The 13,896-nt window shown below is 40.8% G+C and overlaps 3 protein-coding genes across 3 annotated transcripts; 1 reads left to right on the plus strand and 2 right to left on the minus strand.

Moving 5' to 3' along the window:
• The first annotated feature begins 1,181 nt into the window (after positions 1-1,181).
• LOC112192548 (CO(2)-response secreted protease-like) lies at positions 1,182-3,456 on the plus strand. The gene is given in 7 exon segments (XM_040516451.1): positions 1,182-1,559; positions 1,648-1,762; positions 1,765-1,945; positions 2,042-2,156; positions 2,382-2,450; positions 2,484-2,677; positions 2,777-3,456. Coding segments are annotated over 7 exon segments (1,422 nt in total). The 5' UTR covers positions 1,182-1,359; the 3' UTR covers positions 3,325-3,456.
• Positions 3,457-3,782: 326 nt separating this feature from the next.
• On the minus strand, positions 3,783-4,989 carry LOC112191767 (SKP1-like protein 1B). Its single transcript, XM_024331168.2, has 2 exons — positions 4,565-4,989; positions 3,783-4,186 (listed from the first exon to the last, which is right to left on the minus strand). The coding sequence occupies exons 1-2, from the start codon at positions 4,862-4,864 to the stop codon at positions 4,013-4,015; spliced, it is 474 nt and encodes a 157-aa protein (XP_024186936.1). The 5' UTR covers positions 4,865-4,989; the 3' UTR covers positions 3,783-4,012.
• Positions 4,990-12,675: 7,686 nt separating this feature from the next.
• Positions 12,676-13,090, minus strand: LOC112192549 (SKP1-like protein 1B). The gene has a single exon (XM_024332335.2). The coding sequence runs from the start codon at positions 13,036-13,038 to the stop codon at positions 12,676-12,678; it is 363 nt and encodes a 120-aa protein (XP_024188103.1). The 5' UTR covers positions 13,039-13,090.
• Between the last annotated feature and the right edge of the window lie 806 nt (positions 13,091-13,896).

Raw genomic sequence — 13,896 nt, forward strand, 5'->3', positions numbered from 1 at the left:
ACATACGTACGAGATCGTATCGACGAGCTCAACAACATTCATGAAGGAAGTTTTCCCAAATTCCGTACGTAGAAAAAGTCGATTTTCTTGAATCAAATAATTGAGCCTTTTTTGATAAAACGAAAAGTTTCAGAACCTCGATAATTCAAAAGAATGAATTAATTCAAGTAACATTCGTGCAAAAGCACTTTATTCAATTGGCACAATTTCACGAGGCGAAAATGAAAATTGCGGTTATTACACAAGGTGAGGATCCTGATTCTCTGAAATTTGAAGTCATTGATACAGAACAAGTTATTAGTGGAATTGGAACTTCCAGTGAGTCTGAATCTGGTGAAAGTGAAACTTCTAGCGAGTATGAATATAGTGAAAGTGAAACTTCTACTCGGAGAGCTTTCTTTCAATGATGCTCGGAAGTTTTATCATTAAATAAAATCCCAAATGCAAGGTTTGGCAACTGCATAATGGAATATTTATTTGCTGTCTATCAAAACTACATTTCTACATTCTGTAATTTAATTTTTCTTTGTTCTGTTTTGCACTTGTACAGATGTCCTAGAACTTGAATTTCTTTATGAAGTAATCAACTGTCTCTCAACCATCAATCTATTTATCGACTCTTAATCAGTGTCTTATGATCTGAAATTTACCTCTACTGAGGTATTTCCTTCACGAAGTAGCACTGAAGATCAAATGCTCTTTTTTCGTTTTTATAATTTGTAATTCCATTGATTTCTGTCTCACACAATAGAAAATTTTCCCATCTTCATCTATTTCAAGTGAAATTGCAATTTTGACTCCAAAAACTTGTTTCTAACTCAAATGATTACTGGTATGCCCAATCAGATGACCACAACACACAACCAAACCCAAGGAACTGAACTTTAAGTACAAAGGGAATGGGGACGCAGTTGGTAAACCTGTTACCATAATATAGGCTTAAATTGCTCACAACAGAATGGCGTGCATTCTAAATAAGTTATTCAAAACTAGACAACAATGCATACTGCATTGATCTAATGACATGATGTCACGGTATGATAGGATGATTATGATCTTCACCAACACCACCCAGATATCCACCGCACTAAGACAATGGGATTGAGTGGAAGTATAGTTTAGTATGGTATTGCTGCATGTTTTAGTATATACAGCTACGTGGCTTGTCTTGAAGAAATGCGCGTGCTCGTACCCACCTAATAAGTTTATCCCAGTTAGCTACTTACCAGCTAGCTCATCGTCTTTGATCACCACCAAAAATGCCTAACCCTATCCATCATTATCTTGTCCTGCACATATAAAGCAGTCATTAGCTTACTGATCATTACTTCAAGCCTTCAGGTGTTTCATTCATTCGGTATGGGCATGGCAGGCATCTCAATTTTCTTGACATTTGTGGTTCTCTTCCTTACTAGTACTCTAGCTAGCACTGATCAGACGAGCAACAGCAGCCGAGTTTATATTGTGTACGTGGGATCTGCAGCTCCAAACTCTTTAACCAGCACTACAGCTTCCTTGAGGACTGACCATGCTCGCCTCCTTACTTCTCTGTCGAGACGGTAATTTACTCCATCTACACTGAGCCTACGTACAGAATGGAAGATTAAAGTAAAATAAGTTGAATATATATGTGATTAATTGTCACAGGAAAGCAAATGCGTTGGTGCACATTTACAGGCATGGTTTCGCAGGATTCGCGGCTCGGCTATCAGAGGAGGAGGCACAGTCGATGGCTCAAAAACCTGGAGTTATATCTGTTTTTCCTGATCACCTGATCACTTACTGAAACTCCACACCACTCATTCCTGGGATTTCCTCAAGTATCAGACTGAGTTAGAAATCGACTCATTTCCTAACAGCATCTCCGAGAATGATGATGGTGCTGCTGATGACACAGCACCGGACTCTAATGGATCTGACACCATTATCAGCATTTTAGACACTGGTGATTGATCTTTCTATCTGTCATGCACTTCAAATTCTTAGGGTTAACGAAGCCTGAGCGCCTGACTGCAAAATGTGTGCATTGATGATATAATAGGTATTTGGCCGGAGTCGGAGAGTTTTAATGACAAGGATATGGGTCCGATTCCATCAAGGTGGAAGGGAACATGCATGAAAGGACCTGATTTTATTACTTCATCCAGCTGTAATAGGTAAAGCTCTTACTAACAAATACTAGTACCGGACGAAAACAAGTCGAGAAGACGATCTTGTTTCATGTATATAAGTAATGATTCCCAGTTTGACAGGAGATCTGAATCTTGTTTCTGGGTAAAATATTAGGAAGTTAATAGGAGCAAGATTTTACAACTCCAGCAATCTAATCACAGACAACGATTCACCAAGGGATTTAGTGGGGCATGGTACGCATGTTGCAGGCACAGCGGCAGGCAGTGTTGTACGGGATGCATCCTACTATGGCTTAGCTCCTGGGACAGCCAAGGGAGGCTCCCCAGGTTCAAGGATCGCCATGTATAAAGTATGCACAGCAGAGGGTTGCTATCGATCGGCAATGACACGGCGGTTACTCCAGCTGGAAAAGAGGCCCCAAAATTCAATGTGCTCTCAGGGACTTCAATGGCATGCCCACATGTTTCTGGGATAGCAGCCACTGTCAAATCTCAAAACCCCACATGGAGTCCATCAGCCATCAGATCAGCCATCATGACAACAGGTCAAGGACTAGAGATTTAGTAACAAACAAAATGGTATTCCTAAACTTTACAGGCTCCTTTACCCTCCCAAAACTAATTGTCCAATCCATTTGCTGCAGCAACTCGAACAAACAATTTGAAAACCCCAATCACTACAGATTCAAGTTCAATAGCCACACCATACGATTATGGTGCGGGGGAAGTAACAGTAACTGGACCGCTACATCCAGGTCTGGTATATGAAACTGACACCATTGACTACTTGAGCTACCTCTGCTATTATGGGTTTGATACATCCAAACTCAAAACCATCGCTAGAACTGCTCCAATAGGTTTTGCTTGCCCCAAAGACTCCAAGGCTGATTACATATCCAACATCGACTACCCATCAATAGCAATTTCCAAATTCATTGGAAAAGAAAGCAGGAAGGTTACAAATGTTGCAGGAGATGGTGAAGTGGTTTTCACAGCGATTGTGGATACACCTAGAGGTCTAAGCGTCAAAGTGATTCCTGATAAACTACATTTTTCAATGAACAACCAGAAGCTCAGTTATCAAATGGTTTTCTCTTCAACCACATCTGTTCCCAAGGAAGACATGTTTGGGTCTCTTACATGGAGCAATGGAAAGTATAAAGTCCGAAGTCCAGTTGTTGTAAGTGTTTGAAAACTGACAGGAGAGGAGTATTCCAGTAAGTAATGACTATTATAGAACATCTGAGCTGATAATAGCACAGGGTAGAGCTGTATCTAAGAATTACAAATCAATCCATCATATTGCACACAAGATTAAACGGCCTGCGAACATAGCTATTTAAAGCATCCAGGGTTTGCATTTCATAAATCCGTGAATATCTATTAAATCAAAGCATGACAACCTAAGAATGACTTCTGCACTGGTATGCAGTAACTTAAAGAGAACCGATATTTTTCAATAATTCAGTCCCTAACTTCCATTACCAACAACTAGTTTCATAGAGGCTCAATAGCAGATTTCGCCAATCATATTGCAAAAGAGTACAAGCTCTTTACCTAACTTAAGATGCAACGATTTAGAAGTCAAAACTAAGAAACTAGAGCACTCAAAAAGCCTAAGGGGTGCAAGCAACTGAAAAGAACAAGAAAGCATAGAATTAGAATCACATTTAATATAGCGAAAGAGAACTGGAGAACAACAGAATTTGTAAATTAGAAGGGCAAGGGGTAACATGGAGGAAAGTAATTATTGTCTGTGGAGAAGCATATCCAACGAAACGTAGTTCACTAAGTAAAGAAAAAGCAGTTCAGAAACAGACAGACCATAGCACATAAAGAGCAACAAACAACAAAAACAGGTTTCTTCGTATTTATGACCTTCACTCAAAAGCCCATGGGTTCTCCCTGCGGACCTCTTCCTCTTCCTCTGGTGTAAATTCAGTCTTGATGTTGTATGCCTTGCAAATATCCTCAGGAGTTATCGTCTTGATCATGTCCGCCACCCTCTGGCAAGTAAGGTCGACCAAGTTCTTGATGTCCAAAGAGTATGCAGCCTACAAACAAAAGAACTCAAAGATAGGGAACACATGTAGATCATAATAACAGCATTTTCACACTACATATCTCTACAAATTCCTCGGAAAATTAAAGGACCAGTACTCACCAATTACATACAGCTAAACTGTCCTAGATCCCTCTATAAAAATCGCGGCGGTATATATAATGAAATCACTGATCATGCTAAGCACATGAATATTATCAAAAAATTTATTCAACAATTTATCGAGAACCGAATGTCCTAAAAGCTAAGAAAATCAATTTTTCCATGATCAAACAACAAAATTCTTATCAGATTACATGAGACCCTAAGCCAATTGAAGCAGCGATAAAAGAGAAAGCAGCAGTAATAGGATAAAAGTAGTAATACGGACCGTGATGAGCTCGTAGAGGGTGACTTGGTCGACCTTGACGAAGTCGGCGTCCCAGTTCTTGAGCTCATCGTCGCCGGAGGAGGAGGAGGAGCGGTCGTCGGACTTAGGCGCAGCGTCGATGTGCTTCTTGCAGTATTCGATGACCTTAGCCAAGATCTTGCTGGGGAAAGGGATCTCAATGTCGGCGCAATCGTCCTCGATCATGTGCCGGATGGTCTGCGATTCCAAAGCCACCTCCTCGTCCACCTCGAACGACTCGCCGTCGGAGCTCTTCAGCGTTATCTTCCTTCCGGACGACATCGTTTCGATCGCGGCTGTGGTTACCCTAGAAACCTCTACAGAGAGAGAGATGAAATGATTGAGAGTAGGCCTGGCAACGTGCGGGTACAGTGCGGGTACTGATTTCAAACATTAACATATTGATAGTGTTTTGAAATCCGAACTAGGACCAAGGAAAATATGACTGGACCAGAGCAACGTACACGTAAAGAAATGATGTCGTCTCTATTGTTGGGTCCACAATGGAGAAGACATAATTTCTCCATAGAAATAACTGTATTCATACGTGACTTCCCCTTTCGGAGATTGATTCTTGGTAGGAAATTTCATAGAAAAAAGATTAACTTGATTGGTGGCCTTGATCCCCAATTACCGCTGTCGAGTGAGAAACAAGAGCGAATCAAACAAAATCCAAGGATTCGAAGGAAATCAGTCCACCTTCTGAGCAAGAACAAATGTACTAAAATTAAAATAAGGGGAGTAAAATTTGCACTCCTTCAATTACATTAGAAATGTCAAAATTGCCCCCTTGTTTATACCATCACATTCGACCACTATTACACCACCAGCACTCTGTTCTCCATTCATCTGGAAACCTAACTCTATATATCAACAATATATCAGCTCCTTTCATCTAGAAGCCATCGCTATCCAGTCAACTTGAATGAGAGAATGAATAGTTTGTATTGATGTTTAACAGAAGAAAATGGTATACAAAACTTCTCATTAATTCTTACACAGAAGATGTAAATATATATACACTAATCCTAAGAGACAAATCTGATAAAGATCCTCATAACATGCAGACATGCTTTTCCATGTTTTGTGGTTCCTTGCATTTTCCTAACAACTCACGCTAACACTCCCCCTCAAGTTGGCGCATATACATCAACCATGCCCAACTTGCTTAGTGAGTCATAAAATGCCTTCCTAGAAACTCCTTTGGTAAGTATATCTGCAAGTTGCTCTTCAGTTGGAACAAAAGGAAAGCTAATAATTTTGGCATCTAGCTTCTCCTTTATAAAGTGACGATCAACCTCCACATGCTTAGTACGATCATGTTGTACTGGATTCTGTGATATGTCAATGGCTGCCTTGTTGTCACAATACAACGGCATAGTACTTTCGAGTTTGAAACCCAAATCACGTAATAGATTTCTCAGCCACAGCAATTCACACACTCCGTGAGCCATACCTCTATACTCGGCCTCAGCACTAGATCGTGCCACAACTTTCTGTTTCTTACTCTTCCATGTAACCAAATTACCTCCCACAAATGTAAAGTAACCTGATGTTGACCTCCTGTTTGTAATATTTCCAGCCCAATCTGCATTTGTAAAGCCACAAACCTCAAGGATGTTGTTGTGTTTAGAAAACAATACTCCCCTTCCTGGAGCTGACTTCAGGTACTTTAAAATTCTCATAACAGCATCCATGTGACTCTCACTTGGGTTATGCATGAACTGACTCACCACACTCACTGCATATGCAATATCTGGTCTAGTATGAGCCAAATAAATTAAGCGCCCTACTAACCTCTGATAGCAAGCTCGATCAGTAGGTACCTGATCTGGATACTCAGCTAAACAATGATTCTGCTCAATAGGAGTATCTATAGGTCTACAATCCAACAAACCTGTTTTTGTTAGCAAGTCAAGAACGTACTTCCTCTGGCACAGGTATATCCCTTCTCTCCCCCTGGCTACCTCAATTCCTAAGAAGTACTTAAGTTCACCTAAGTCCTTCATCTCAAACTCAGAGGCTAGCTGTCTCTGCAATCTATCCATCTCAACAGTATTATTGCCGGTGATTACCATATCATCCACATAAATAATTAGAGCTGTTACCTTCCCTTGTTGATGCTTGAGAAACAAGGTATGATCTGAGTTGCTCTGTTTGTAACCAACCTTTCGCATGAATTGTGAAAATCTCCCAAACCAAGCACGAGGCGATTGTTTGAGACCATACAGAGACTTTTTCAACTTGCATACAAAATCACCAGGAGAAGCAGCTACATACCCAGGTGGAAGGCTCATGTACACTTCCTCGGTTAACTCTCCATGAAGAAATGCATTCTTGACATCGAACTGTCGGAGTGGCCAGTTTAAACTAGCAGCAAACGAAAGCAGAACTCGAATAGTGTTCATCTTGGCAACAGGAGCAAACGTTTCATCGTAGTCTATACCATACGTCTGAGTAAACCCCTTTGCTACAAGGCGTGCTTTGTACCTATTCACTGATCCATCTGCATTATGCTTCACGGAAAACACCCAACGACACCCTACAGCCTTCTTGCCTTGTGGTGGAGGCACAAGTTGCCAAGTATTGCTCTTCTGTAACGCCTCCATCTCTTCCTCCATTGCCTTCCTCCACTTTGGATCCCCCAATGCATCCTGCACTTTGTTAGGTACTGATACAGCAGATATTTGATTCACAAAAGATTCATATGACTTAGACAACCTCCTAGTGGACATATAATTGGCTACTGGGTATTTTGATTTGGCAGTAATAGTAGGTTCATATCTTTTGGCTGATTGACCCCGAGTGATCCTATTTGGTAACACATATTGCCCAACATTAGACTCATTACTACTAGTTCTAGTGGGTGGACATACCTCAAATGAGTGATCTTCAGTACCAGGAAGTTGTGGGTCAGGGGTAGAAGCAATGGTAGGAGGGACAATTGTGTCTTCAACATCATTTTCAGCCATAGAAACTGGTGCTTGGATGTTTGGAGCTTCAGCTTCTGGAGACGGTGAGCTAATGGTCTCAACTGGATCCGTCAAAATACCACCTGCTTCTTCTCCTCCTTCTGATTCCTCCCCCTCTCCATGATACAACTCTTCAAAAAATGAATTCTCCCCCTGAAGAGATGTATCTGAAGAGGAAAATAACTCATGTCCTCAAAGAAAGTAACATCCATAGTGACATAGTACTTCCTAGTAGGTGGATGAAAGCACTTGTACCCTTTCTGATACCCTCCGTAGCCAACAAACACACACTTAAGTGCCCGAGCATCCAATTTAGACCTCTGGTTCTTAGGAACATGGACAAAAGCAACACAACCAAAGACACGAGCTGGAAGATTATGAAATGAAGGTAAGGAGACATGAGATGCAAGAACCTCAAATGGGATTTTGCCCTGAAGGACACTAGAGGGAAGACGATTGATAAGATGGGAGGAAGCATATACAGCATCGCCCCAAAGATACTTAGGCATATGGGCACTAAAGAGAAGGGCACGAGCCATATCAAGTAAATGACGGTTTTTCCTTTCAGACACTCCATTTTGTTCAGGTGTTTGTGGACATGTGGTTTGGTGAACAATCCCATGGGTGTTAAAAAAACTCTTGGAAAACATGATTAACATATTCCCCCCCATTGTCAGAACGAAGGACTTTAATGGTGCTATGGTACTGTGTTTGAACAAGAGTACGAAAAGTTTGGAAAGCTGGAAAGACTTCATCTTTGGTTTTAAGAAGGGCAACCCATGACAATCTCGTACAATCATCAATAAACAACACAAAATATCGCATACCCGATACAGTGGGCTCTCTAGAAGGTCCCCAAACATCAGAATGAATCAACTCAAAAGGAATAACACTTTTATGAGACACTCTAGGAGAATAAGTTGAACGATGACTCTTCGCCAAAACACATGTTTCACAACGTAAAGCAGACTCATTCACACCAATAAACAGAGTAGGCATTGTTGTTTTCATAAGACTAAATGAAGGATGCCCTAAACGGCGATGCCACAACCAAATTTCACTTATCTTATCAGAATTTGAAGTCAAAGCGACTCGGGACTGTGCTCCTGGTTTCTCTCCTGCGTATGTCTGATCCAGATGGAACAACCTGCCCCTCAGATACCCCCGACCGACTATCTCCCTAGTGAGAAGATCCTGAAAAATCACATACATAGGATAAAAGGTTACGGAGCATTTAGACTCAGTATTCATCTGTGGAACAGATATCAAGTGATGAGACAAGTCAGGTACATATAACACATTATGAAGCTCTAAAGTTGGAGTAATACGCAGTGACCCTGACCCTAACACAGGAAAAGCCTCACCATTGGCATTGGTGACATAGGACACTGGTGGGGAAGACAAGTCAGTAAAATACGATTTATCATAAGTCATATGATCGGAGGCACCAGAATCAATAATCCATGTATCAGAACCAACAAAGCTAGAAACCTTGAAAGCCATGCCAATCTTACCATGATTAGCATTAGATGTTGTAGCCCTACCTACTGTATGATGATCTTGTCCAACCACTCCATAGAAATCTGGTTCTTGGATCAATTGAACAGTAGCTGTTTTCGCCTTAGGACGATGACCTTGCCTTGTAGGTTTAAGATGCGGGTTCAGCATCCAACAAGTCTGTCGAACATGCCCGACATAATTGCAATAAGAACATTGCAGACGAGGGCGATTGAGAAAGCCTAGTGGAGGTCCTTGCTGATGAAATGGGATTGATCTCTGCTGTTGGAAAAAAAGGTGTAGAATTGGAATTTTTTTTTTTTTTTTTTTTTTTTCACGTGCCTTCTTCTCTCTTTAATAAAGAAAGGCTATTGAATAAGAAGAGAGTGTAAACTGTTGGGTAAAAACGGGAAGATTAATAAAAGGTGGATATGGGTAGATTTAAAAAGAAAAGGTGGGCAGAAGCATGTGGGTTGAAACTAGAGAATTGGAGTGAAGTGGTACTGATCGACAAGGAATATAATAGAGGGAATCGAGAAAGGGAGATAGTGGGCCGACAAAGAGAAAGAGAAATGGGAATAGAGGAAAGGTAGTATAAAAAGTAGAGAAAAGGGTGTGGGTTGAAACAACAAGAAAGGAAAAGAAAGACAAAGAGTGTTGATGGGAAAAGCAAGATGAATGGTGGGCACGGTGGGATTGATGGGAAATAATAAGAAAAGAAAAAACAAGATGAATGGTGGGCACGGGTCACGGAACAAAAATAAGAAAGAAAACAGAGCAATTCAAAAAATGAATTGCAGCCCCGTCCGCCTCCTCTTCTTTTCTTCTCAAGAATGGCTGGTTGGGGATGTCGGGTCGAGGACTAGAGCACAACTGCAGATGGATCTGATGGCCGGACTGGACTGGGTAGAGTCTGAGAACTGATGTCAGCGACTGGGATTTGAGCGGCTTGGCTGGATGACGTCGACTTGAGTCTGGGCTAAAGACGAAGGCGATCTGTGTTGAGAAGGTCGCCGGTCAATCTGTGAGCTACCGGACGATGAAGATGGTTGGACGGACGTTCTTGGATGAACGACGAAGTCAACCTTGAAAGGGAAGTCGGGTTGAGTAGCGAAGTCTGGGCTGCGAACTGAAGAAGGACGACTCCGATCTGGGCAGATGAAGGATGGCGCCGCTTCTTGGAGAAAACTGGAATGATGATCGGAGAAGGTTGACGATGATCGTCGAAGTCCAAGAAGAAGATGATCAGATCGTTCTTGGACGGACGTTGATGCAAGGAAGATCCTCTCGGATCGATGCTTTGATACCAAGTCAACTTGAATGAGAGAATGAATAGTTTGTATTGATGTTTAACAGAAGAAAATGGTATACAAAACTTCTCATTAATTCTTACACAGAAGATGTAAATATATATACACTGATCCTAAGAGACAAATCTGATAAAGATCCTCATAACATGCAGACATGCTTTTCCATGTTTTGTGGTTCCTTGCATTTTCCTAACAACTCACGCTAACATCCCCTATACCAAATCCAGAGATATATATATAACTAAACTTAATTAGGTCCATCTCTCTCCACAAAATTCAACACACACCCAGAAATTCCATCAAAGCTTTAGCTTTTTTTCCTGATTCTGTTAGCGTGAGGAAAACATGGAGGGAAACCAGAAAACATGTAAACCATAAAACATGGAAACCACAAAACATGGAAAAGCATCATGGCCTACCTGCATGTTTTGTGGATCATTATACATTGTATATAAGAGTTTGTAAGTAAGTTGTGAATTGTATCTTCTTCTGAAAAACATCAATACAAAAATTATTCTCTCAATCTTGTTACTTTTGACTTGATATCAGAGCAGGCAGCCTTCATCTTTCCAGAACGGCTTCTCGTCTGCCTTCATCTTTCTAGATCGGTGCCTTCATCTTTCCAGATCGGCGTCACTCCAAAAGACGTAGTCCTTCATCTGTCCCAAACATCGGACTCATCATCTGTTACCAGACCATCACCACCCCAATCTACCCCAATCTGCAACGCATTCCCCTCGGTGTTTGTACGCGGCTGCTGCACCTCCTTAGCACTAGAGCACGCCTGCTACACTTCCAGACCACCCTGCACGTCCAGCTGAAAAGAAACAGAAAAGTTGCACTTTTCTTGTACCCACACTCAAGTGCACCCCTTTTTAGTCCTTCTTTATCCTTTCTCCATCCAATACCACGTGACAACCCACTTTCCACCTCCATATATTTTTTTTAATACCCACACATACCTTTTCTTTTACCACCAGATCGTCCCTACACTTCCTTTTTATTTTATTTTCTTGTCTACTTTTGCTTTATCTCAAATTGGAACAGAAAAGGTGGTAGCAATTCCTCAAAAAAAAAGAAAAAAAAAAAGGAGGAAGTTGTTGCACGGCCTTTTTTGGTTTATTATTTTTGGATTCTCTTATTCTTTTTTATTCCGCTGCATATTGTTATTTTGTGTTTTTGCTACGATGGGTGGTAACGAAGGTGAAAATTCCAAGATCAATGAGGTCCAAAAAGTTGAGGTTTCTGTTCGAAGCTCAGACGGTGGTTCTTTTGGGGGTCCGAAACTCAATGGTACCAACTTTCGAACGTGGAAGAAGATTATGTCTGTCCATCTTCGTGGCATACACAAGATGGGGCATGTGACTGGAACAACCAAAGCTCCTAGTGAGGAGGATGTAGATGGCCATACTAAGTGGGAGGATGATGATGGATCTGTGATGGCGATCTTATTCAAAGCTATGACTGACGATGTGCTACAGTTGGTAGAAGGGTGTGAGACTGCAGAAGCAATATGGAAGACATTAGGGGATCTGTATACAAATGAGTCTGATTTTATACAGGTTCATGAATTGATGTGCAAAGCTGCTAGTATGCAACAGAATGGGCAACCAGTAGCTGTGTATTTCACCAAGCTAAATAATGTATGGGCTGAAATTGATCAAAAGCGTCCTTGCAAGATCAAGAATCAGGAAGATCTTGTGTGGTACTAGAAGGAGAAAGAACTTGAAAGAGTTCATGTATTCTTGAGAGGGCTTGATGATAAGCATAGCAATGCCAAAGGAGAATTGCTCAGAATGACAGACCCTCCTAGCCTAAACAAAGCTTTTACATACATCCGCAGGGATGAATCTCAACAGGACAATATCAAACATGCAGGAGTTGAAGTGTCTAGCCTAGCCATTCAAGCAAAATCACCAGCACCATTTCTCCAACAGCAGAGATCAGTCCCACTTTATCAGCAAGGACCTCCACCAGGCTTTCCTAATCGCCCTCGTCCACAATGCGCTTATTGCAATGATGTTGGGCATGTTCGAGAGACTTGCTGGAAACTGAACCCGCACCTCAAACCTAAAAAGCAAGGTTATCATCCTAAGGCAAAAGCAGCTGCTGTTCAATTGGTCCAAGAAACTGTCCTAGATCCCTCTATAAAAATCGCGGCGGTATATATAATGAAATCACTGATCATGCTAAGCACATGAATATTATCAAAAAATTTATTCAACAATTTATCGAGAACCGAATGTCCTAAAAGCTAAGAAAATCAATTTTTCCATGATCAAACAACAAAATTCTTATCAAATTACATGAGACCCTAAGCCAATTGAAGCAGCGATAAAAGAGAAAGCAGCAGTAATAGGCTAAAGGTAGTAATACGGACCAATTGGAGATAGAAGAAGGTGACCTCGTCGACCTTGACGAAGTCGGCGTCCCAGTTCTTGAGCTCATCGTCGCCGGAGGAGGAGGAGCGGTTGTTGGACTTAGGCGCAGCGTCGCCGTGCTTCTTGCAGTATTCGCTGACCTTAGCCAAGATCTCGCTGGGGAAAGGGATCTCAATGTCGGCGCAATCGTCCTCGATCATGTGCTGGATGGTCTGCGATTCCAAAGCCACCTCCTCGTCCACCTCGAACGACTCGCCGTCGGAGCTCTTCAGCGTTATCTTCCTTCCGGACGACATCGTTTCGATCGCTGCTGTGGTTACCCTAGAAACCTCTACAGAGAGAGAGAGAGAGAGATGAAATGATTGAGGGTAGGCCGCAACGTGCGGATAGCGTGCGGGTTCTTAACGGGCCGACCTGGTAAACACCGTTATCCGTTGGAACCCGTAAACAGTTTTTTTATTTTTTATTTTTTATTTATTATTTTTTATTATTATTATTTTATGTATATAATTTTTTGCTTTTGCTAACGAGAAGTTTTAAATACACACCCCTAATTACTTAATACACACTCTATACTTAATATACCACTCATTTAATTTCTCATTTTAATAATTTACTAAATACACAACCCAAAGTACCTAAAATACCCTTAATCTCAAAAATCATGAAATATCCTACTTTTTGACTATATTAAGGTTACTATTTAATATGATTAGTATATTCTAGTATATTGACATTTTGTAAATGGCCATATTGATTACTTGTGTTAGTTATTGAGAAATCCATAAAGATTTGAGCTCTCATCAACCAAACACCATGTTAATAAAGTATAAAATTATGAGTTGAACATTCAACCAAAACTATATCAGTAGTTTCTCCATAGTGGCGGAACTAAATAGTTGTCATTAGAGGGGCCAAACAAATTAACAATTACAAAGTTTTTTTCACCTGTGATGTTTTATATTAGAAAATAATTGATTAATCATAACTCTTAGAAAAAAAAAATTAACTAAAAAATGGGAGTAAAGCGATATGTTTTAAAAATATTTAATGCCATTAATTTTGAAATTCTAAATGTTATGGTCTCTAACCTCATCTAATTACAATTTATTTAAGGAAAAATTAAATTAGATAGTTTCTAACTTTATTCTTGT

Source organism: Rosa chinensis, chromosome 3 (genome assembly GCF_002994745.2).
Source record: "Rosa chinensis cultivar Old Blush chromosome 3, RchiOBHm-V2, whole genome shotgun sequence".
NCBI classification, from domain to species: domain Eukaryota; kingdom Viridiplantae; phylum Streptophyta; class Magnoliopsida; order Rosales; family Rosaceae; genus Rosa; species Rosa chinensis.